Source organism: Stomoxys calcitrans, chromosome 4 (assembly GCF_963082655.1).
Source record: "Stomoxys calcitrans chromosome 4, idStoCalc2.1, whole genome shotgun sequence".
Classification (NCBI taxonomy): Eukaryota; Metazoa; Arthropoda; class Insecta; order Diptera; family Muscidae; genus Stomoxys; species Stomoxys calcitrans.
Genome location: NC_081555.1, coordinates 171492222 through 171519413, shown reverse-complemented (window position 1 = coordinate 171519413; position 27192 = coordinate 171492222). Strand labels below are relative to the sequence as shown.

The 27192-nt window shown below is 38.7% G+C and overlaps 1 protein-coding gene across 1 annotated transcript; it reads left to right on the top strand.

Annotated features, from left to right (window-relative positions):
- Positions 1–663: 663 nt before the first annotated feature.
- Positions 664–24349, top strand: LOC106093955 (probable serine/threonine-protein kinase DDB_G0282963). Its single transcript, XM_059367372.1, has 7 exons — positions 664–1000; positions 1751–1884; positions 5371–6562; positions 6634–6828; positions 16932–17072; positions 23236–23382; positions 23456–24349. The coding sequence occupies exons 1-7, from the start codon at positions 713–715 to the stop codon at positions 24278–24280; spliced, it is 2922 nt and encodes a 973-aa protein (XP_059223355.1). The 5' UTR covers positions 664–712; the 3' UTR covers positions 24281–24349.
- Positions 24350–27192: the final 2843 nt, after the last annotated feature.

Here is a 27192-nt window from a genome sequence, read left to right as displayed (position 1 = left end):
ACCCCTAGCCTTACCTCTTCGAAAGTTTGAGTGCTTTCCACTGACCGACGGATCCGGAATACATATGCTTTATGGGTTCTTTGACCAATATTTCGATGTATTTTAAAATGAATGACGAAGTTAATATACCCCTATCCTATGACGAAGGGTTTTACAACAGTAAAATCTTGCCTTAATGTTAAAGAGTTCTTTTCTTTGCCATTCATTCTTCGAATAGAAATGCTAAAAGCTGGAAAATACTCAATTTAAACACAGAAAAATTAAGAAATCTCATTTTTAAGAAAATTAATTTTTGCCAAAATTTTTTTTTAAAATTAATATGAATAATTTTTATGAAAAAATTTTTTTTTACTGAATTTAAAAATAAAATATTTCAAGTACAACTGAAGCCTTCACCTCTAATATGGCTTAGGAATAATTGTATTGCGTGGTGGTGTGTGTTGCGATCTCTGGCTTTCCTTTTTCACTTGCAAAGAAAATCTCCGATCATTGAGCTCGCCTCGAAAGAGAAACAAACAAAAAATGTAAAATTTATTTTAATAGGCAAAAAACTCGAAATGAAAATTTTATTTAATTTTTTATAAAAATTAAAAATATAAAAAAATTTTATTTTTTTATTTTTTAACTGCAATATTCCCTTTTTCTTCTTTTCAGCTCCCACATTTTCAACAACCAATTGAAAATTCAATCCAAAAAAAATTAACCCATCATCATGGCCACATCAATACTTACCGATTGCAGTAGCTTTCAAGGTTCGACGACTAGCTCATCGAGTGACATGATGACCGGTACAACGGCAGCCTCCTCATGGTGTGCAATACCAACATCAACACGGATACGGATGGTGCGTCTATTTCGGCCACACACGCGACGTGTGCTGGTGACGCCCAATGCCACACCATCCTATGGATTCTGTGTGAGAGGAGGCAAGGAATTTGGTACCGGCTTCTTTGTGTCGACCGTGGATCGCAATAGTGAGGCGGAGCAAAAAGGATTGCGGGTAAGTTGCGAAAGAGAAACGAAGGTCTGCCAGATGGCCATGTATGTACAAAATGAAGTGAGAAAAGGTGAAAGTGTTTGGAAATTTTTTGTCTAATTTGTTTATGGTATTCTTTTTTTTCAATTTACGTTTTATTTATAGCGTTTCATATACAAAATATTCCGAAATTGTCTTTTTCAAAAAACCTTGCCCAAGTTTAATTCAATTGTCTGGGGGTATGGGCGATAATGAGTGTCATCGCTACCTATCTGCCCACTTTGAAATTGTTCGTTGTTCATTTTGGCCACTCTAAGTTTGGCTTCTTCTTGCAAAGAATCATCATCTTTCACCATTTTTGGGAGAGGCCTTCACGTATCGATGAAAGCATTTGCCACACCGCTTAAGCTCATCATTCTATGACAATTTATTGTGCGGGCACAGTACACTCACTGCTGCCTCATTGTCTTGAGAGGTGGCCACACATGAATGTTAATTACAACATTGATTATTTCGTATGTTGTTGTTGTTTCTTTCTCTTGTGGTGTTTTGTTATGTCTTTTTTTTATTGCACAAATGTATTTTCTTCTTGATAAAAGTGGGTCAATTTTGAAAAATAAAAGTTGTGAGCGAATGAATGAATGATTCATAGCAGGCTAATCTTACCTGCATAGACTCGCGTGCCTGGCAAACCGCCTATTTCTTTGTAATGTTTCTTAGATCTCTATCACTAGGCATTCATGTTACTTTTTTATGCTTTCTTCTCTTCCCCAGATCGGTGATCAGATATTGCGTATAAACGGATTTAGAATCGATGATGCCATTCACAAAGAATTCTGTCAACTTGTAACTAGTCAAGATCGCTTGGTCCTCAAAGTGCGCAGTGTGGGCATGCTGCCAACAAAAGAGTAAGTAGATCCAAGACAATGAGAAAGAAATTATTTTCAAAACTGATGAAAACTTTTACGAAACCTATGTACGCATACACATATAGGGAATTATATTAAATGTTAGGTTTACGCTAAATGGCCAGCCCAATATAAAGGTTTAGTCGGAAGTTCTGCTGGGTCATTTTGATACCCTAGCTAGAAAAGTAGTGTAGATGAGACATTAGAACCGAGGTAAAGAGACAAAATAAAAGAATAGAAATCAAGCGCATATTCATCGAGCAGATCTCTCCTTGAGAGATCTGTTACACGTAAGTCCATAAGTCTACGTACCTTCTATTACCAGGGATATTGTACTTCCAATCGTCTCTATCATATCGATATTTTTAACAAGGGTTCCAAAGCCCCTCTTTGGCCAAAGAGGAAGCTCCCTTAGCCTCATGGTAGTGGTCAACTATTAGTCTAACAACAATGTCGAGAGGCATTAGGGGTTACATTACAATGCGTCAGGACGACGTCCCTCAGTGTGGCTGCTGCACAAACAAGTCATGCTTTGGATACGATGCGATTCATCAGACCACCTGATCACAACACCATATAGCATTTTAGGTTTGATAATTGCTATATACAGCCAAAGCATAACAAGCGGTTTTTACTTCCATATCTATCTCTGCCTCTCTCTCTCTCTCTCTCTCTTACAGGTTTATATGGCAAGAATTGCCTTTTTCGCCCTTTCAACAAATTTAAAGCTCATTTTCCTGTTCTGCAAAATACTCAGACATTTTGCGCTTTCAGAAAATAAAACGTTCTCAACTGCGAAAAAGAGAGAGCGGCCATCGTTAACACCTTATATCTCTTTTCTGAAAAGATCCGTCTTAGACAGATTTATGTGTAGACCATTTTCGGTCGCTCACTTCGCTGTTGAATGTAGAGAAGTATAGTCACGTCATGAACATACGCGACAACTTTTACTCACTTACGCATAAGTCGAAGGACCACCGAAGGATATGGGTGTATTAATTTTGTCTTTCCCTTTGCAACACATCGAAATATCCATTTCCGACCCTATAAAGTGTATATATTCTTGATCAGCGTAACGAACAATCTAGCCATGTCCGCCCGTCTGTCTATTAAAATCACGCTATAGTCTTTAAAAATAGAGATATTGAGCTGTAATTTTGCACAGATTCTATTTTTGTCCATAAGCAAGTTAAGTTCGAAGATGGGCTATTTCGGACTATATCTTGATGTAGCCCCCATGTAGACCGATCGGCCGATTTAGGGTCTTAGGCCCATAAAAGCCACATTTATTATCCGATTTTACAGACATTTGGGACAGTGAGTTGTGTTGGACCCTTCGATATTTTTCTTCAATTTGATCCATATCGGTTCAGATTTGGATATAGCTGCTAATAGTTTTAGGCCAATAAAAGGCGCATTTATTGTCGGATGTCCCCGAAATTTGGGACAGTGAGTTGTGTTAGGCCCTTCGACATCCTTCTTCAATTTGGCCCAGATCGGTCCGGATTTGGATATAGCTGTCATATATTGTCCGATGTCGCCGAAATTTGGGACAGTGAGTTAAGTTAAGCGCCTTGACACATTTCTCCAATTTGGCGTAGATCAATCAAGATTTACATTTATATATGCGATATAGACCGATCTCCCGATTTAAGGTTTTGGGCCCATAAAAGTCGCATTTATTGTGCCGAAATTTGAGACGGAGAGTTGTGTGAGGCTCTTCAATATTCTTCTTCAATCTGGCTCAGATCGGTCCAGATTTGGATATAGCTTTTTACACAGGTTTTTGACGAAAGGTGGTTTATTTTCATATATTCCCGAGGTGGTGGGTACACAAAGTTCGGCCGGGTCAAAAAAAAAAAATCAGTAAGCTGATGCTGTAGCGTTGTTCATTCACGATAACGTGACGATTGACATCGTAGACCAAGAAGTACGACCCAATGACGCCACTTTCATGCAAACCGCACAAAACAGTTATTTTTTGTGGATGGAGTTTTGATTCGTGACTTTCCTCCTGACCAACAACGGGTATTTTGGTTATTGACGACCCCACTAAGCCAGAAAAAAATAAATAAACAAAATAAGCTACGTCAAAATTGGAGTTAACGCTCTAAAGTAGCGATTTGCAGACTTTACACTTCAACATTAGTTAGGGTTAGTGCTCTTCTGCATCTTGTGTTCACTCTTGCAACATTTAATGCATAGTCCCATTAATTTTCTATCGGATCCTTTGCATTCCCACTGTAGACGTTCTGCTCCAAAACACCTGAAGCAGCGTTTCCTCTTGCCTTTATATTTAAGCCGACAAATCGTCAATCCAATCAGAAGTCTGCTAGTCTTCAACAGCTTACTGGCGCAGATAGCTGGTGGGAAGACGAAGGCCCTTCTTTGTTCTCCGGAATTAAGTGCGGTTAGATGCACAGTCGCTTCTCCATATGGTGCCCTTTAGGAATTCGCAGACTTATTTCCACCTCTGCCCATCACTGGGAGGGGCAACATGGATTCCCTCTCCGCTGCCGATGAGGCCATTGATGCGGTGATCAATTGCACCCATTTTTGGCACCCGGATGGCGACTTCGGCTATTTCCAGTCCCAGATACTGCATCCCAAATATTCATATCAGATTCATACGGAGTCACATGAGAAGTATACTGTCTCGCTCGGCCTACATCTCCATTGCGCTATTTTTTTGGGGCTTGGAATGGCCCCCTGACTCTTGGGGCCAAATTTCGATATTAGATTCATACTCCTATACTAAATGCATTTCATTTGATACCCGATTTGTCGAAATCAGTGCCCGTTTAGGTGGGGTGTTCGCCGAGTTTTTAGCTCGGCCTACATCTCCGTTGGTAATTTTTGTTTGGGTTGAATAGTTTCCCAGACACTTGCGCCACATTTGGACATCAGATTCGTGCTCTATAACCAGATACCTTTTATTTGATATCTTATTTCTTCCAATTGGTAAACATGCCCGTTTGGGTAGGGCTTTTCCCCTAGATTGCTCGACTGCAAATTTGTTTTATTTTTGTTCCTTCGCCATAAGCTTACACCAAAAACAGATGTTTTTGACCATGAGTGTAAGGACTAAGGGCCGCATCCTCATCTGCTTCCAGTTACAAAACATAATTAAGCAGCTCAAATACTTCTTATCGGTGTAAGTCGGTTGGGATTGTAATTGGGCCATAATCTGATATAGCTTGCATATTAACCGACCCTCGATTATACTTCTTGTGCCTCGATTATACTTCATCCCCGATTTAGGTGTATTTTTTCACCACAACTTTTGCCATGACCGCAAACATGTATACCTAGACTAGACCTATACCGAGACTGGTCCGAATAGATCTCACGATTGGGGTTTCTTTGTTATGACCTGCAGAGAACTTGACAAATGATTATAACAGTGGAGCGTATTTACTGGTTAAGAATTAAAATAAAATTGATGATAATATTCTGTTCTCTCTCTCTCTCTCTCTCTCTCTCTAGCAATGACTCTGACGGTCTTTCGTGGAGTGTGGTCAAGACTCCCAGCATCAGCAGCACACCTTCCGAATGTTCCTTCCAGTCGACCACCAGCACGGAACACTCAGGCCTGCGCAACCGCAATGAGCGAGTGGTAAATATTGTCCTCAATGTTGCACCTCGTACCAAATTGGGTCTAGGCATTTGCAAAGGTCCCGAATGGAAACCGGGTATATTTGTGCAATTCACCAAGGAGAAGAGTGTGGCACGAGAGGCAGGTCTAAGACCAGGAGATCAAATATTAACCGTTAACAGCATAGATTTCTCCGATGTTCTATTCAGCGAGGCGGTGGCCGTAATGAAAAGCTCCAATAAATTGGATATGACAGTGCATAAGGGTGCAGGATGTGATTTATTCCCCGGCGAATCGAGTGGTTACAATAGTTCGGCAAGTTCAGTAACAGGAGATCAAAGTCCATGTTGGGGAGATGTGAAATCGAAGCGATTGACTTCGGTAAGAGAAGAGTCAAGTGTGGTGGCACCACACTCACCACCTTATCAATCGGGGAATGACAACAAACATAATTCCTGGAATCAGGCTTTGTATGAGAATGAACCTAGATCAAGATCAAAATCTAATGCAGAAAGGTCCATGCGGTCAGTGGAGGCAGATTCCAGTTCCACTACAAGACCTAATGCCACCTTGACGAATACCACCAAACCCCACAAGGAAATCAATAAGACCATTATAAAACTCTCCGAGAGCGGAACTTCGATTAACAATACTTTTGTGTCCAATTCACAGCAAAACAGCAGCACCGATACTCTTAGGAATTCAACGGAGACGGGCTCAACCTATGATTACAATGCTGCTACATTAACGAAAAATAATCAGCCCTATGCGGAGGTGCAACGAAATTCACCTCCTATACCCCCACCGTTTGCCATGCAAAACCCAGCTGCTCCCCCAGCTATGTCCCACAATTCCAGTAGCCATAATTTTTCCAACAAAGAGGGAAATGTAAAATTGGGAGGTTTAGCCTCTACCATGCAAAGATATGCATCGCTGGGTAATTATGTGGCCATAAATGAGTTACCCAACTCCCAGAATGGTGGTGGTGCTGTAGCGGATACAAAGGAGATCTTGGGTACTTCATCAGCTGACGGCTGTAGTCTCTCAAATGCCATTACGGAGGAGCTGAAAAAACGTAAGGCGGTAAGTTTTAAAATATGTTTATAACTAAGAGAAGGCAATTGCCAATAATTTTCTCTCTTTGATAATTCCAGAAACGCCAACCCAGTTGTCAGACCTCATCCCAACGTAATGATGTCCTGACAACAATAAATGAACAAAAGAACTTGAAAAGCCAGAATGCTCTCAATGGTGCTGGCGATCAACACAGTGCCCTTATGAATGAGTTCAAACAGGCCCACAAGCGAATGTTCCGAAATGGATTTCGGGATTCGGAAACGGAAGACAAGGTAAGGAAAAAATCTAAACTACTCTTGGATACACATTTTCCTGGAAACTTTGCAACGAATAAAGAGGCGCCGCAAGAGGACGATATGCATTCATACTAAATTTCCCATGAACATTGCATTAAGGAACAGGGGATACTTCTCTCATATCCATGAGTGCAGTCTGATTAAAGTTTAAAGGTTAATGAAAAGGGGCCTCGTTTTTATGCCGAGTCCGCACAGCCTGCAGCATAGCGACACCACTTGGTTGTTGTTGTAGCAGTTTATTGTGTTCTATCTTTCGTCCGCTTGATTCTGCTGAGTGTCAAGACCCAGGAACTCGGCGACTAAGATGGGGTGCGTCCACAGGGATCTGGATCTGAGTCGAGTGGGTCTGGCCGGGCAGTCAAACAGGTGACATGTATCGTGCTGTCCATGGTTACAACCGGGACATACATCTTGCACTTCGGCATCAATCCTTGCTCTGTAGGAATTGTGGCGGCTGCAACTGCAGGAACGTAATTGAGCCAGAACTACTCTGGTTTACCGGGTGATGTCGATTTCTTCAGGTGCAATGGGAGGCGGTCTTTCTCCAAGGACTACATTCACCCGGTAGCCAATTACCGCATCTGCATGAAATACCAGATGGCAATACGAAAGTCCGTCGTGGCACAGACATTAGCATGTCCGCCTATGACGTTAAACGCCTGGGTTCAAACCCGGTGTGAACGTCAGAAAAATGTTCAGTGGTGGTTATCCCCTTAGCGGAGGTATCCTGTCATGTTAAAACTTCTGTACCAAGTGATGTCGCTGGGGACGCTGGTTCGTACTCGGCACAAAAAAGGAGGCTCTTTAATTGAGCTTAATTATGCGGAGGTGGCGACCCTCTTCAAGCTCCTGTAGGTGATAAGCTCGTTCCGGTCCAAAGGACCGGTCGCCGCGGAAACGGGAGACCATTGATTATTAAAAGGCGCCAATAAGTCACCTTGTCATATCGAGCATCATAGACACTCAATATTTGTGCAAGAGTCGGTTCCGCCTGGCCTCTCACTGAGACTCTCCACTTGAAACTTAGTAATACGAGGGCTACTATATGGTTTCTGACCTGGCAACACTTGGTGGTGGCCCAAGTGTTGCCAAGTCATCATTTGGGTTGTTTATAGTGACTTGAGAAAATTAATTAGACAAATAATGGAATTGACTCGTAAACATTTCGTGCGACCATTTTCCACAATGTGCAAAATGATTCGTGGATTAACACGACAAGCGTGCATTTATGAAATTAAGTGTTTGCATGGCGATAAATCACCATCCTCTAGCTCTGTGAAAAACTGATATAAAAATCCAGTTGGGCCGATGCTCGCTCAATGTCCCATGGCCATCCAAAAAACGGCCGTTTTATCAGAGAACATTTGGCGTTTCTTCCACTAAAATACATTCGATATTGCATGAACACCATGCCGTAAAAAAGATATGTTCTCGTTAGATTCCGCACAGTTTGAGAAATATCCATGAAAGGCTCGTGTCGACTAGTGCGAACAAATATTAAAAAATTACAATCGTGGTGCTTCAAACTACGTTACCAAGATCGTCACAAGTGGCCCAAAATAAAACAACAATCGACGAGCCAAATCCAACGAAAATTGGATTTAACATTTCGAAGCAATTATTCACTTGTTCCTCGGTAAAACTGGTCATGAGGCGACTTTACCGCTTGAGAAAAAAGTTTGCTGAACATAGCAAACACTGACTGCTGAATATTAGTAGTTAATTTGATAGCAGTAATTCGGCTATTACAGCAGAAGTACTACAATTTTCGAGTAGCAGGCTAACTGCTGAAAAGTCTGTTGTTTGCTGAAAATGACTGCTGCTTAATTATGAAGGGGATGTTAGAGGCAAACAAGTAAAAGCGTGCTAAGTTCGTACGGGCCGAATCTTGGGAAAACACCACCATGAATTCTTATAAAAATTGATACAAAATAAGTCTAGTTGAAGGGCACTATGTTATTTTACATACCAAGCTTCTGTCAAACCTGCAAAAATTAAAGCTTCTAGGAACCCAATAAGGGTGATCCGGTTTATATGGGAGCTATATCTAGTTATAGACTCATTTGGAGCGTATTTGGCACAGTTTTTGGAAGTCATAACAGAACACCACATGCAACATTTCACCCAAATCGGACAAATATTGCGGCTTGTAAGGACCTAAGAAGTCAAATCGGGAGATCGGTTTATATGGGAGCTATATCACATTATAGACCGATTTGAACCGTACTTTGCACAGTTATTGGAAGTCATAACAAAACACTGCATGCTCAATTTCAGCCAAATCGAACAAAAATTGCGTCTCAAGAAGTCAAATCGGTAGATCGGTTTATATGGGACCTATATCAGGTTATACACCGATTTGGACCGTACTTGGCACAGTTGTTAGAAGTTATAACAGAACACTGCATGCAAAAAAATCGGAAAAAAATTGCAGCTTCCAGGGGCTTAAGAAGTCAAATCGGGAGATCGGTTTATATGGGAGCTATATCTAAATATGAACCGATATGGCCCATTTGCAATTCCCAACGACCTACATTGATATTAGTTAATCTGTGCCTCTGGAAGCTTTACGCTTTCGTCCTCTATCGTGATGTCGACACACGGACGGACATGGCTAGATCGACTCAGAAAGTCAAGAGGATCAAGAATATATTTGGTTTATGGGGTCTCCGACGAATATTTCGAGGTGTTACAAACGAAATAACTAGATTAGTATACCCCCATAGATTCACCAAGATTCGACCCGGGCGAACTTAGCAGAATTTCTAAAAAAATTCTATAAAATACCTAAAGTGATCAAAATAAGTAATAGGCAACCATAAAAAGTAGGTTAGGTTGAAAAGAGAGTGCAGATATTAATCCGCCTCATGCCACTATGGACATACACCTAAGCCAGTAATCGGTTTGTTGTGCGTTCTAAAAACTATAAAGTAACCTTTAAAAAGAAAACTTTAAGTTAGGAATTCCGTGCTACTTACAAAATCCTTAATTGTTTTCAATACCTCTCCCCTAAGTTGGTTCATGTCTGATATTGTGTCTCCCCCTAAGTGCCGGTATCTGTTGGACGCGAAAGCCGGGCAGTGACAAAGGAAATGCTCCAACGTCTCATCATCTTCCCCTCATGCCCTACACATGCTATCACTTGCAGCAGCGATTTTACATAAGTGAGCTTGTAGTCCTATGTTTCCCGTTATGATACCAATAGCTATACTGACCTCTTTCTTGCTTCCTTTCATTAATAGCCTCGTCTTCTCACGATCTGGAGCCCACCATAGGATTTTCGCCGTCCTACCGACCGTTTCGCAGTTCCACAATGTTGCATGCGCATTAGTCGCCCACTCGGACTGCGTCGACCCGAAAGGCTTCGGATTAACCAAGCTTATTGACGGCGGTTCTCTGGCTTTCACCGCCAAATTGTCTGCCCTTTCATTTCGCCTAACTCCGTTACAGCCCGACATCATAAAAATTAGCATACCATTTTTTTTCAGAAGACTTGTGTACTCAAAACATCAGATTTTTTGGTTGAAATAGCAGTAAGTAATGCTGCTCCCCTATTTTCAGCAGACAAAAATAATATCTTCATCCAACAACAATATTTCTCCTGGAGAGTCTCTGTTGTTGGCGCCAAAACGAATGAGAGAGGGGATGAGCATAAGTGAGGAAAGTGTCAACAAAACTCCGCGGCTTTCAAATTATGACTCTCCACACCGAATGCTTATGTTAATCGATAAGAGATTTGAGAAGCAAACAGAGCTTTTAAAATCTCTTTTATCTGAAACTGAGTCGCGTCTCTTAGCTGTCATAGATAAGAGTATGGCCGACATCAAGTGCGAGATATCTAAATTAAATGAAAAATATGTGAAACTCAATGAAAGGGTTGACAAAGTAACAACAGTCGTGGACAAAATTGATGGTATGGAAAATACAATGACTGAAATGAAAAATCAAATTCAATTACTGAAAGCAAATCAGCAAAAATTTGAAAACAACCAAGTGGCTTGCGATCTGAGAATAAATGGCATACCTTCCGAAAATGGGGAGAACCTGTACCAAATTTTTGCAAATATTTGTGACACAATTAACATAGCGATCCCAACGATTAGAGCTATGTACCGTCTGGACAACGTTCGTAACCAGAATAACTCTTCAGACTCTGTAATTATGGTTCATTTAGCAACGCCATTTGACAAAAACTTTGTCTTAAAAAATATTGCGAGGTTTAGAAAATCAATTAATTCAAACCTGGTATTGAGTCATGCAGGTTTTGACTCTAATAAACCGTTCTATATAAATGAGAACCTGACAAACCATAATTACAAAATTTTTCAAAATGCACTGAAGCTTAAGCGACAAAAACATCTGGAGTCTGTTTTTTCGCTTCGTGGCCTTGTTTATGTAAGACGGCCTGGATCTGATTCCCCTACGCTTGTTGAAAACATAGAGCAACTTACCAATCTCTTTCGTGAAACACCTGAAAGACCAGTTGCCCATATTGAGTCCTGAAATATTTTGGTGTCATATTAAATTTAATATAATAATTTTAATTGTATGTTACTATATATTCGCTTTACTATGCCTTTTTCTATGTTATCATATATATGTTTTGCCTCTATTTAAATCGAATTTCCTTAATACAGCTCAGCACTTAAGTCAACTATTCATACTGTTAGCATTGCTTATGCGTATTACATATGTCAAGTGACACTTCTTGCGGTTCCAGAGATAATCTCAAATTGATGCTGAAGATTTTTAAGAACCAAATGCCTGGGCTTACAATTGTTCATATAAATGCACAAAGTTTGAACAATAAAATGGATGAATTTCGAGATACTTTTGTGAATTCTGCTATAGATGCCATATGTGTATCTGAAACTTGGTTTCGCCCGGATATATGCGATAATATATATACCTTACCAGGATATAACATATTTAGAGCCGATAGGCAAAGTCATGGTGGCGGTGTTGCTATATTTTTGAAATCTGGACTACATGCGACTGTTAAATGTATGTCATCACAAGGTGACAGCATTGAATACCTATTTCTAGAAATAAACTGTTATTCAAATGAGAAGATGCTGATTGGCTGTGTTTACAGGCCCCACAACAATATACCATATGACATGCTCCTATCTTGTATCGAAACAATCTCGTTTTCTTACAACAATATAGCTATAGCTGGTGACTTTAATAGCAATATATTGTCTGAATCTCATTTTTCCAGTTCGATGGAGCTGTTGGGCTTAGTACCAACTAACACTTCTGTGCCCACCCATTTTACGAGTCATTCATCCAGCATTCTGGATATATTTTTTGTTAACAATGTTGCAAATGTTTTGTTTTATGACCAACTTGCTGCACCTGGTTTTTCTAAACATGACCTACTGTTTCTAACATATAACTACGTCATGACCTATCAAGACAACAGAATTACCTACCGCGATTTTAAGAAAATAAACTACAATTTACTGAATCACCTTACTGATGAAGTACCGTGGGACTCAATTTATCATTTTGACTCTGTGGATGAACAAATATCATTTGTTCAAAATCATATCTGTTCAATATACAATCGATGTGTTCCAGAGAAAACAATAACAATTAAATATTCACAACCACCTTGGTTTAACCAGCGAATAAAAACTTTGATTGATGAAAGAAACTTTTCATATAGACGTTGGAAACGTTTTAGAACCTCACAACTACATGAACATTTTAAAAATGCTAGAAGAGCTGTTGGAAAGTGTATAACTGAGGCAAAGACATTGTATTTTCATAATAAATTTCAGAATGCTGTTAATAGTCGCTCTAAATGGAATGAGATACGAAAAATTGGCGTTGGAGAAAAACGCAATACTCAGCTGGAACCCAACATGAACATAAATGAACTAAATGAGAATTTTGTTTCAATAAACACTGTCTATCCTACTGAAAATATATATGAAAATATGTGCATGGTAGCTGTTGAAAATCCTTTTTCCTTTCGCTGTGTAAATGAAACTGAGGTTCTACACAGCATTCTGTCCATTAAATCTAATGCGATCGGAACTGATGAAATAAATCCACGATTTATTAAAATAATTGTGCCAAAGATTCTGCCATATTTAACATATATATTTAACACTGTTCTAACTAAATCCACTTTTCCGCTTGAATGGAAACATGCAAAAATTGTACCTATTCGCAAATCAAAAAATGAGTACCGTCCCATCGCCATTTTACCATACCTGTCTAAAGCACTGGAACGCATAATGGCTAACCAAATTGAGCATTTTCTGAAATCTGAAAATTTGTTATCTAACTGGCAATCTGGATTTAGAAAGAAAAGAAGTTGTACCACTGTTCTGATTGATGTAATTGAAAACCTTCGTCAAAGTATGGATAACGGAATGATATCCTTTCTCCTTCTTTTGGATCACAGTAAGGCCTTTGACACTGTAAACCATAATATTCTTGTCCTAAAACTTATGAAATTATTTAATTTCTCCGAGACGTCTTGCAAGCTGATATCATCATATTTGACGCAAAGATCGCAGTCTGTTTTTTATAACAATAGTTGGTCTAACTCTCTGAATGTCCTTAAAGGAGTACCTCAAGGTTCTATCCTTGGCCCACTTTTATTTTCCATGTATATAAATGATCTGCCTGATGTGCCTGCAACATCTAAAATCCAAATGTATGCTGACGATGTCCAACTTTACACATACTGCAAACTGAAAGATATCCAAACCTGTGTGTCTAACATAAATATTGATTTAGACTTAATACATTGTTGGGCTGTTAATAATGCATTATGTTTAAATCCATCCAAAACCAAACTGATTCTGATAAGTAAAAGAAATGTGACAATAACTGATGATCTCGTTGGGAAAATTGGTAACTCTGTAGTGAATCTTGTACAAGTAGCCACAAATTTAGGATTGACTTTTAATTCAACCCTAACGTGGACAAATCACATTAATGCAACAGTTGGCAAAGTACGTGGGATGCTGCGAAATTTATGGACTGTTCGCTTGTCAACTCCTTTTCACATCCGAATGTTACTTGCAAAAAGTTATTTAATTCCCACACTGTTATATGGATGCGAGATATTTGCGAATTGTGATGCAGACACCAGTAGAAAGCTTAATGTTGCTTACAATGATATTGCAAGATATGTGTTTAACAAAAGTCGACAAGCTCGTATATCACAATTTACATACCAAATATTTAACTTAACTTTTTCAAACTTACTGAATGTCAGATGTCTACTTCTTCTGCACAAGGTAATCTACACAAAAGAACCTGAATACCTACACAAACATCTGAAATTCGCCAGATCCAACCGTGGCCTAAAACTCATTCAACCACGATTTGCCACACAAACCTCTGAACGACAGTACATTGTACATAGTACGCGTCTCTGGAACAACCTACCTCCCAACATACAGAGCATAAGCAATGCAACTTCATTCAAAAATGAGCTATTTAAATTTTTTAAATGAACTACGAATTATTTTTCTTTAAATGTCCTTAATATTTACTACTATAATTTAAAATGTTAAGATTAGTTAATATCCTTTTAAAAAGAATAATCATTATTTTATATACTCTATTGCGAATCAGCACATTAACATATAAGATATAATCTTGTTGTGCTGGTGTTACACTCAATAAACAAACAAACAAACAAACAAACAAACAAACAAACTGCTGTTTAAGCAAACATTTTTGCTGTTTTGAATAACAAATTTTGTTGAGTGTAGACATGTTTTTCAACGCCCCGCCTATGCCAAGAGAATATGTTCTCTGAATGACTTTACTCTCACTTGTTCTCCGTCGCCATCCAGCAAACTACCGAGGCGAAAATTGGTATGTATTGGGTTGCCCAAAAAGTAGTTGCGGATTTTTCATATAGTCGGCGTTGACATATTTTTTCACAGCTTGTGACTCTGTAATTGCATTCTTTCTTCAGTCAGTTATCAGCTGTTACTTTTAGCTTGCTTTAGGAAAAAAGTGTAAAAAAAGTATATTTGATTAAAGTTCATTCTAAGTTTTATTAAAAATGCATTTACTTTCTTTTAAAAAATCCGCAATTACTTTTAAGGCAATACAATATATAGTGTCCATCGTTTGGTTGGTTGCAAAGCACCATGATCCATTTGACATCTCCCGCTGATGATTTTTCTTGTTTGGTCGAAAATGAAATCGCGATTCGGGAAACCAGTCAAATGCTTCTAGCAACAACACACTTTTGCTGAATTTTAAATGTTTTTTTCTATACTATTCTTTGAATATGCAGCACTAAACAAGCCGGACAATATCCTGCAATGGAATCTCAATATAGTGTCCATATAAATCCATTCCCAGATTGGCTGAAATTTTCTTGAGTTCCTAGAAACAATCAAACATTATTTTAACACTTAGTTTGATTACATTTTGTATTAGAACTAGCCGAACCGGGCCCGCTCCGCTGTGCCTTCTTTAACTCTCTAATATCTTTTTAGGGTGGGGACACTTCGCCCTGAATGTACGGTGGGTATTTGAATCCAAGTTTTAATACCATATTCATGTTCTGGTCTCCAAAACCATTCATTTGATTCCTTAATTGTGCCCATCGGACAACTTTCGGATATGGGTGGCGTTTTTGCGATAAAGGGGAAGGTCCGCTTCTACCATATCGAAAAATTATATAGCCTATGTTTCCTTCAGGCAAACGTACACAATCTATGAAAATGTTAAGAAAATCGGTTCAGCCAAGTATCATATAGTCATAATGGGTCTAATGGCGTTTTTGTATGCCAGATTCGAAATCTACTCCCGACTACCTTTCATTTGAGCCCCATATTAAATGAACGTCTAATATGTCTGTTTGGGGCAGTTTTGGGGTTGGGGCTGCCCGATGGGTACTAAGACTCAAATTTTAATACCATATTCGTATTCTACTCTCCAATACCTTTTATTTGATACTTATATTGTCCCGATCGGTCCACTTTTGATTTTGGGTTGTGTTTTTGGCATAAGGGGGAGGGTTCGTCCCCCTGCACTAATAGTACCTACCTTATGAAGCGATTAAAATTTGGAAATTTAAAAGTTAAATAACAACACACAAATAACCGTTACAAAAACAAAGCCTATTCAGAGTATTTAAGTAGGCTTAACAATGCCATTGACGTGACTTGTAAAGCCCAGCAGATGCAACCACTGTTATGAGAGAGTGAGCAACAGAGAGACAGAGAGAGAGAGAGAGGCACAGTTATATCCATTAACTCAAATTTGATTGTGACAAGGCAACCAGCAGTTAGTTGGTGGCTGCAAGCTCAACGGCAATTGCCAACAATTAACTGTTAATGCATGCATTAGAAAAAGAGCTTTTGTTTTGTTGCTGGCGCTTTATGTCCGACAGCAGAGGGAGGGAAATTATTATTAAATGACAGTTGTTGTGTTATCACATGACAATTGGCTCTCTTCATTCGGGAAAGTCATAAAGTAGGCCATAAAATGATATCATTTTCATTTGAGGCCAAGCACAAAAGCATAGTCAAATTCCTAAATAGGGATTTCTCAGCCTGCACTGGGCCAACAAGAAATTTTTGCAGAAAATGCAATGAAATATGAATCACACATTTTTGTTGTTCCGCGTTTTATTTTTCTTCTTATTTTTGATGTTGGTGCGTTGTTGGTTTTTGTGACATCTTCCAGTTGTTATAAATTTTATCTTATCTTTGGGCCGTAGCCCCCTAAACAACACATGCCCGCAGAATGTAATAACCCAAGCACTCAATGAATGGACGGATGGATGGCTGGATGGGTGATAAGAGGCAACAAAAATCTGACAACATTTTAGCAAAGTTAAAACAAAACAAAACAAAAACAATAGATATAATTAATAATTATTTATTTCAATTCGAAACGTTGAAGTGTTAGGAGTGTCGTGCGTTCGCTTGCTTAGACGTTGTTACTTTGATGACGTTGTTTGTTGGCCGTTAGTCAAACTCCGCTCAAAACTCCACCACAGTGAATTTAAATTTATCGAGAAAAAGAGAAAAATTTTAGCCTAACAAAAATTAATAACCAAGTCAAAAAGGAAAACATAAAAACATAGAAAAAAAAAAACGAAAACAAAAACAAATACAAAACTAACTATGCAAAACTATTTTGACAATGAGGCAACAGCGTCAGTGCACGCTACAATGAAACCCGCTCGCAATGGCAAATGTTTGGTTACGATCAGTACTTACGAGGTATGTGGCCACCTTCACATGTAGCAACTTTGAGCCGGTTAATAACACTCGGTTGCAAAAGACCAGATTTATGCAGTGAATGATGTTGGAATTGCGTGGCAAAAAATTAGTGTCAATTTGAAAAAAAAAAAAATTTTTTTCAAATTAGTTAAATTTGTAATCAAGCAAATTAGTAAAATGCAATACAAACTAATCTAATGTCGTTTATTAAAGAAAATAAAAGAAATGAGAAGAAAAGAGGAAAGATAATGCTAAGATTGACTTCTAAGATAACACTCAAGAATATTTCAAATACGTACCAAAAACATATTGTCAGCTCGCTTACCACGAGGCACATTTGTAAGCAATTTAAAAAGAGGATGGATTAAAAAAGAACAAGTAAAAAGGCGTTAAGTTCGGCCGGGCCAAACTTTGGGTACCCACCACCTCGTGTATATATGTAAACCACCTTTCGTCATATTCCAGTGAAAATGCATAATTTATGCCCCCATAGCAGCTTTATCTAGATATGGTCCGGTTTGCACCAAATTCGACACGAATATTGAGAGGTCTAATAAGTACAAGTCATTGTTCAATTTTGAAGAACAAAATATTGGTCTTTTTGGAAGCCATATCCAAATATAGACCGATCTGAACCATATACGACACGGATGTCAAAAGCCTAACATAAGACACTGTATCAAATTTCAGCGAAATCGGATTATAAATGTGCCTTTTAATGGGCCCAAGACTTAAAAACGAAAGATCGGTCTATGTGGTAGCTATATCTAAATCTGAACCGATCTGGGCCAAATCGAAGAGGGCTGTCGAAGGGCCTAACACAACTCACTGTCCCAAATTTCGATCCAAATCCTTAAATCGGTCTACATGGCAGCTATATCCAAATCTGGATCAATCTGGGCCAAATTGCAGAAAGTTGTTGAAGAGCCTAATGCAATTCACTGTCCCAAATCGGACAATAAATGCGCCTTTTATGAGTCCTAAACATTATAATGAGAGATTGCACTATATGACAGCTGTATCCAAATCTGGACCGATCTGAGTCAAATTGAAGAAGAATGTTGAAGGCCCAATACAACTTACTGCCCCAAATTTCGGCGAAATCGGACAATAAATGCGTCTTTTACGAGCCCAAGACCTTAAATCGAGAGATTGATCTATATGGCAGCAATATCGAAACCGATCTGGGCCAAATTGAAGAAGGATGTCGACTGGCCTAACACAACGCACTGCCCCAAATTTCATCAAAGTCGGATAATAAATGTGGCTTTTATGGGCTAAAGACCTTAAATCGAGAGATCGGTCTATATGGTAGCTATATCCAAATCTGGATTGATCTAGGCCAAATTGAAGAAAAATGTCGAGTGGCCTAACACAACTTACTGCCCCAATTTTTGGCAAAATCGGACAATAAATGCGACTTCTATGGGCCCAAGACCTTAAATCGAAGGATCGGTCTACATGGCAGCTATATCCAAATCTGGACCTATCTAGGCCAAATTGAAGAAGGATGTCGACTGGCCTAACACAACTCACTGCCCCAATTTTTGGCAAAATCGGACAATAAATGCGCCTTTTATGGGCCCAAGACCTTAAATCGAGGGATCGGTCTATATGGCAGCTATACCCAAATCTGAACTGATCTGAGCCAAATTGAAGAAGGATGTCGACTGGCCTAACACAACTCACTGTCCCAAAATTCAGCAAAATCGGATAATAAATGTGACTTTTATGGGCCTAAGACCCTAAATAGGCGGATCGGTCTATATGGGGCTACATCAACATATAGTCCGATATAGCCCATCTTGGAACTCAACCTGCGTATGGACCAAAAACAATAATTTGTGCAAAGTTTCAGCTCAATATCTCTATTTCGAAAGACTGTAGCATGAGTTCAACAGACAGACAGGCGAACGGATATGGCTAGATCGTCTTAGATTTTTACGCTGATCAAGAATATATATACTTTGTAGGATCGGAAATGGATATTTCGATTTGTTGCAAATGAAATGACAAAATCCTTCGGTGGTGGGTATAAAAACTAGTAAGAGCGTGCTATGTTCGGCAGGGCCGAATCTTATATACCCTTTCCGTGGTATCTCCTTTTAGGCAAACATAGAATGATGAATAAGAACTGTTACTGTTATGCTATTGGAGCTATATCAAGTTATATTCCGATTCGGACCATAAATGAATTGAATGCTGAACATTGTAGAAGTCATTGAGTAATATTTCAGTCTATTCGGATATGAATTGAGCCTTGTAGAGGCTCAAGAAGCAAAATCGGGAGATGGGTTTATATGGGAGCTGTATCAGGCCATATTGGACACGTATGTTGAAGGTAATGGGAGAAGCCGTTATACAAAATTTTTCCCAAATCGGATGTGAATTACGCCCTCTAGCGGCTCAAGAAGTCAAGATCCAAGATCGGTTTATATGGCAGCTTTACCAGGTTATGAATCGATTTAAACCATACTTACCACGGTTGTTGGAAGTCATAACAAAACACCCCATGCATTATTTCAGCCAAATCGGACGAGAATTGCACCATCTTGAGGCTCAAGATACAAGGCAGCTATACGGTTCATAACCTTGTATGGCAGCTATACCAGGTTATGAACCGATTTGAATCATACTTAACACAGTTGTTGGAAGTGATACCAAATCACTACGTGCAAAATTTCATTTAAATCGGACGAGAATTGCGGCCTCTAGGAGCTCAAGAATTCAAGACCCAAGATCGGTTTATATAACAGCTATATCAGGTTATTTTCCGATTTGAACCATACTTAAAATAATTGTTGGAAGTGATGCAAAAACACTACCTGCAAAATTTCAATCAAATCGGGCGAGAATTGCGCTCTCTAGAGGCTCAAGAATTCAAGACCCAAGATCGGTTTATATGGCAGCTATATCAAAACATGGACCGATTTGGCCCATTTACAATCCCAACCGACCTACACTAATAAAAAGTATTTGTGCAAAATTTCAAGCGCCTATCTGTAATTCTTCGAAAGTTTGCGTGCTTTCCACAGACAGACGGACGGGCGGATAGACGCACGGACAGATCGATGGCTAAATTGTCATGGCGATCAAGAATATATATACTTTAAGGGTTCCTGGACGAATATTTCGATGTGTTGCAAACGGAATGACAAAATTAATATACCCCCATCCTTCGGTGGTGGTTATAATAAATGCGGTTTGAATATCTTTTCGTCAAAACTTACTGAATATGAGGAACAAAAAATATAAGAATTCAAATTAATGATACATTTTTCCCTAAAATGCCAAATTGTGGCCACTGCCGAACGCCAGGGTTCAATTTCTAGCGAGAACATCAGAAATAATGTTTAGCGGTGGTTGCACTAATGATCGTATACTAGTGCAGAGGACATTTGTGACCATAAAACTTCTACATAAGTGTTATTGCTATGCTGCACACTGTTGGGTCTAGCAATTTAAAAGAAGGTCCGGTATCTTTGAGCTTAAACTTTAAAAGAGCAGTACTCATTGATATATGCGAAGTAGTTTTGCTGTATAATGAGCATATTTGTAATGCAAAAAAAAAAATACCATTACTGTTCTACATTTGGAGAAATTTGTTAGTAAAAACAGCAAAAAAGTTTGCTGTAACAACAAAAAGTTTGTTGAAAATGGGACAGCACTAATTGTTTGCTAAAGCTGTATTCATTTTCGTTCTTATTCACAAACTTAATGAACATTTGAAATAGGTTTAATTGAAAGATTTCCTTTATATAACTGTCAAATTAACCTATTTTAAGGTTTTATTAAGTTTTGTGAATACGACCACTATCGTTTAAGGTCTATGTTACCAAATTGAGTTAAATTTTTTAATATTCGATGATTTTCAAAAAATTTCAAATAATAGCAGACTAAAAACCCACTTAAATTGGGAAAAATGTATGTAACCTAATATCAGCAGCCAGTGTTTGCTGATATCAGCAGACTTATTTCTCTGGGTATACCAGCTTCGTTCTGAATCAGAGTTTTGCACTTTATGACTAATTTTTAAGACAAATACTCCACGAATAAAAATTCTCTGATAAGCAGATAACCCTGCGCCTCTTGTGGCATTTTCATAACAAGGTTATAAACTTGCAAAAAAGCTGGTAAGTTCTTTATAATGATTTACTATCGCTAAGCAGTTTTAAAGCGAATAAAAACAAATAATAAGAAAATAAAATAAAGTAAAATAAAATAAAATAAAATAAAATAAAATAAAATAAAATAAAACGAAATAAAATAAAATAAATTAAAATAAAATAAAATAAAATAAAAAAAAACTCTATGCCACAGTTTGATTGTGTAAATTTTTTCGAATGCCTAGGAGTAATACCAAATAAGTAAATGCGTGCTAAGATCGGCCAGCCGAATCTTATGGATCGCATAATCCCTCCACCATGGATCGCATTTGTCAAGTTCTTTTCCCGGGATCTTTTATAGGCAAACAAAAAAAGTGTAACAATGCTATTGGACCTATAAGAGATTATTGGCCGATTGAGTGTCCTTCGAATAAGAATGACACCATTAAAGGCCTCAGGAAATAAAAGCGTGAGATCGGTTAATATGGGAGCTATATTAGGAACGCACATATATTGAAGATCACAGGAGAATTTTTTTCGCAAAATTTCAGCCAAATCAGACAAGAATTGCGCCACCTAGGGGCACAAGAAGTGCATATCAGAGATTGGTTATATGGGAGCTATATCAGGTTTTAGACCGATTAAGACCATATTTGGCACATATATTGCAACTTCCAATATCATTCCAAGAGTCATTGTACAATTAGTCTCAATTGACTCAATTAGTCAAATTTGGTGATCGGTATATGGGAATTGTAGCAGGTTTTGAACCGATTTGGACCATACTTGGCTCGTCTGTCAAATATCATAGAAAACATCATAATACAATAGTTCCCCATTCCCATGAGCCTTGGAGTCTTTCATCGGCAAGGGCTACCACCTCAGTGTGCAACACACTGCTACAACAACAACAACAATAGTTCCCAAATACCTTCTAGAGGGTACAATTCTTTTCCGATTTGGCTGAGATTTTGCACAATGACTCCTATATCTTCAAACATATATACCAAATATGGTCTACATCGGTTTATAACCCGATATAGGAGACTACCGTAGCGCAGAGGTTAGTGTGTGCGCCTATGACGCTGAACGCCTGGGTTCGATTCCTGGCGAAACCATCAGAAAAAATTTTCAGCCGTGGTTTTACCCTCCTAATGCTGGCAACATCTGTGAGGTACTATGCCATGTAAAACTTCTCTCCAAAAAGGCGTCGCACTGAGGCACGGCGTTCGGACCCGGCTATAAAAAGAAGGCCCCTTATCATTGAGCTTAAACTTGAATCGGACTGCACTCTTTGATATGTGAGAAGTTTGACCCTGTTCCTTGGTGGAATATTCATGAGCAAAATTAGTATTTGTAACCTGATATATTGGGTTGCCCAAAAAGTAATTGCGAATTTTTCATATAGACGGCGTTGACAAATTTTTTCACAGCTTGTGACTCTGTAATTGCATTCTTTCTGCAGCTGTTACTTTTAGCTTGCTTTAGAAAAAAGTGTTAAAAAAGTATATTTGATTAAAGTTTATTATAAGTTTTATTAAAATGCATTTACTTTCTTTTAAAAAATCCGCAATTACTTTTTGGGCAACCCAATAGCTCCCATATAAACCGATCTCACAATTGCACTTCCTGAGCCCCTATAGGGCGGAGTTCTTGTCTGACATGACTGAAATTTGATCAACGATTTCTCCTATGACCTTCAACATACGTGTCAAATATGGTCTTAATGGGTCCATAGCCTGGTATGGCTGCTGTACCAACCGATTTCCAATTAATGCCCCGATCGGCCCAAAACCTAATATAGCTCCAATAGCATAGGTATTCCTATTTTTCATCCTTTGTTTGCCTATAAAGATAGACCGGGTAAGGAACTTTACAAAGCGATCCGTGGAGGAGCGTATATATTATTCGGCCTGGTCGACTTACTACGCCTTTACTTGTTGTTTTTAAGCAACCCATCAGAAGAAATCTCCCACAAAATCTTGCTTCCCCAGAAAGAGAATTCACATTATGTTTTTTTTCATCTGAAATCTGCATCTTGTCTTTTCTTGTTTCAGGATCGCCAAGAAGCTTTAAATCGTACAACAATGATGGATGATCCCACCACATATAGGGCTCAAGGTACAAAACCTCCAATGGAAAATCACCAGCAGCAGGCAAGGCCAGAAAAAAACAACCAGAGTAGTCATATACCTAAACCACCGGTAAGTATGATCTTTTAATGCACAACTTTATGCTTAATTTATGAATTTGTTTATTTTTCCAATATGCAAATAGCCCATGGAACACCTGGCAAGCAATTTGAGACAGCCCAATATTTATCAAAAATCCCAAATAATGAACACTCCACCTCCACCAGCGCCATATGCGAATGATCGACACAATGTCGCATTCAGATCATCATTGGCAGGCAACACCACAAATGGTTTTAGTTCAAATGAAATGCAATATAGGAACTCGAATAGCATTTCCAGCCCTTCGAATAACAACAACCACAACAGCAATACAACAAATAATGCCAATAGACAAACCTTAAGGTTGGGCACAGTAACCATAGGGGAATATCATCAACAGGTTACACGCAAAGAACCCGAAAAGTTTGATTTCATATCCTCGTCATCTAAGCGTCAAGATGGCAATGACGCTTCCACACCACCCACAAATGAGACATTGCAAAGTGAGTTGCAAAGCACTTTGTCAAGGTCAAAGTTGAAAAAGACCAGCAATGCTTCCCCCATGGAACATCAGCGTAATTGTCCACTGCACCAGCAGCTGCAGCATAATCATCACCATTCACAGCAGCAGCAGCAGCCGCCGCCTCCCCAACAACAGATGAAACAACAAGCGACCCAGCTTGAATATCAAAATGTAAATTTCAATACCTTTACAGTATCCGAGATGGCAAAGAAATTGCAAAAAACCTCCCTAAATGGTGGTGGCTCTGCTAATATATCATCACCATTTAATGGTGGCCCTGGTGCCAGCATTAATAATGGCAACGGTCACAACCACTCTCCCGCTGCTGTCGGTGGTATTCTAAAGAATGGCAATCGCAATCATTCATCCAACAAATCCACCGAAAAGTCCATTAAATTCGGTTAGATTTACAAATGTCAGCAAATGGCTAGAAACGGGATGCGAATCATTTGCAACTGTCACTAAACTTGGGCGATTTTACTATTTGAAATGCTATGCTCTAGCTAGCGTTTGCTCTATTTCATGTATTATAGCACCTACTGTATATGTAAATTTATTTTCGTTTTTAATTTCTTTGTATGATGATAAGTTTTGCGATTACTGTAATTTGGCTTTTTTGTCTATGTTAAGTGATTGACGAGGGAATGCAGAAATGTTTGTGTAAGGCCTTTATTTTATGCCAAGAAATGCTTATATTTTATTATAATTTTTTTTTAATATTTACTTATATATGTAAATACTTATCTATTAATAATGTGCAATAAAAAAATCTCAAATCGAAGAATTTAAAAAAAGTTAAAAAATTCTAGTTCATATTTAAGCGGTCGATTATGGATGGCAATTCAAATATAGTTGCGTTGCCAGAAGATAAAATCTTATAAAGGGTGATTTTTTTGAGGTTAGGATTTTCATGCATTAGTATTTGACAGATCACGTGGGATTTCAGACATGGTGTCAAAGAGAAAGATGCTCAGTATGCTTTGACATTTCATCATGAATAGACTTACTAACGAGCAACGCTTGCAAATCATTGAATTTTATTACCAAAATCAGTGTTCGGTTCGAAATGTGTTCAAATTTTGACAAATTTTGTTCAGCGATGAGGCTCATTTCTGGTTGAATGGCTACGTAAATAAGCAAAATTGCCGCATTTGGAGTGAAGAGCAACCAGAAGCCGTTCAAGAACTGCCCATGCATCCCGAAAAATGCACTGTTTGGTGTGGTTTGTACGCTGGTGGAATCATTGGACCGTATTTTTTCAAAGATGCTGTTGGACGCAACGTTACGGTGAATGAACACATTTCGAACCGAACACTGATTTTGGTAATAAAATTCAATGATTTGCAAGCGTTGCTCGTTAGTAAGTCTATTCATGATGAAATGTCAAAGCATACTGAGCATCTTTCTCTTTGACACCATGTCTGAAATCCCACGTGATCTGTCAAATACTAATGCATGAAAATCCTAACCTCAAAAAAATCACCCTTTATATAAAATTCAATTTGTGTTTGTTTGTTTGTTCCGTATAGACTCAAAAACGGGTGAACCGATTATCTGAAATTTTCGCAGATTGTGTAGGTTGGTCTGGAAGGAAACATAGGTTATATAATTTTTTGATATCGAAGTAGTAAAAGTAGTACCCGAACATAAAAGTGGACTGATCGGGACAATATGGGTTTCAAATGAAAGATATTCAAGAGTAGAGTATGAATTTCATAATAAAAGTTGGGTCCAAGTACCTTGGGGGCCGCCTCATCCCCAAAAGCCCTTAAAATAGGTTTATTTGACAATCAAGACAATATGGGACTCAAATGAAAGGTATTCGAGAGTAGATTACGAATAAGGTCAGGAAGTAGGAATAGGCCTTATAATTTATTGATCTCGGAAGGGGCGGACCCTCCATTGTTACCCCAAAAACACCACCCAAAATCAAAAGTGGACCGAAAAGGATAATATGGGTATTGAATGGAAAGTATGCGGGAGTAGATAACGAATCTGGCATATAAATTCATGTCGAAGTATAGGGGATCACCCCACCCCCACAAAAACGCCCAAAATGGGAAAATTAGGCAATCACGGATATATGGGAGTCGGTTTGTTTGTTCCGTAAAGACTGAAAAACGGAAGAACCGAATTTCTCGAAATTTTCGCATATTGTGTAGGTTGGTCTTGAAGGAAACATAGGCTATATAATTTGTCTGTATCGGAAGGAGGACGGATCCTCCCCCTGCCAAAAACACAACCCAAAATCAAAAGTCGACCAATCGGGACAATATAGGTATGAAATGAAATGAATTGGAGAGTAGAATACGAAAATGGTATTAAAATTTGAGTCTATATACCCATCGGACCGCTCCAACACCAAATCTCCCCGAAACAGACATATTGGACGTTCATTTCAATATGGGGCTTGAATGAAGGGTATTCGGGAGTAGATTTAGAATCTGGCATACAAAATCAGATCGAAGTATAGGGGGTCACGCCAACACTCAAAAACGCAATTGGACCCATTATGACTATATGATGCTTGGCTGAACCGATTTTCTTAAAATTTTCATAGATTGTGTACGTTTGTTTGGAAGGAAATATAGGCTATATAATTTTTGGAAATCGGTATGAGGCGGACCCTCCCCCTTACACCAAAAACGCCACCCATATCCGAAAGTGCTCCCATGGGCACAATAAAGGTACAAAATGAAAGGTATTGGTGGAGACCAGAAAACGAATAGGGTATTAAAATTTGGGTCCAAGTATCATATCAATATGGGGTTCAAATGAAAGGTCTTTGGGAGTTAAGCACGAATCTGATATCAATATTCGGGAAAAAGTTTATAATGTGCCACCAAACCCCCATAATACCACCCAAATAGAACGTATTTGCTGACCATTGCAATATTGGCTCAAATGAGAGGTATATCAGAGTAGGAAAGGTATTTGGGAGTAGACCACGAATCTGATATCAACAACCAACTGGACCAACTGCCTAGGGGACGTCCCAACACCATACAAATCCCCAAGTAGGACGTATTAGCTCGCCACGGCAATTTGGGTCTTCAAGACAGTAGAGCTCGATACTGATAGCTTTTAGGGTCCATACCCAAACCGGACATATTTGCTGACTTTTGCAATAAGGGGTTTAAATGAAAGGCATACTGAGATTAGAAAACGAATTTGATATCCAATTTCGAGGTCAATGGCAATATGGGATTCAAATGAATGATGTATCGATATATGAGAATAGAGATGCTGATATATTTTCAGGGCTAAATGTTTGGGGGACAATCCCACTCCCCAAAACACCCCTAAATCGGGCATAT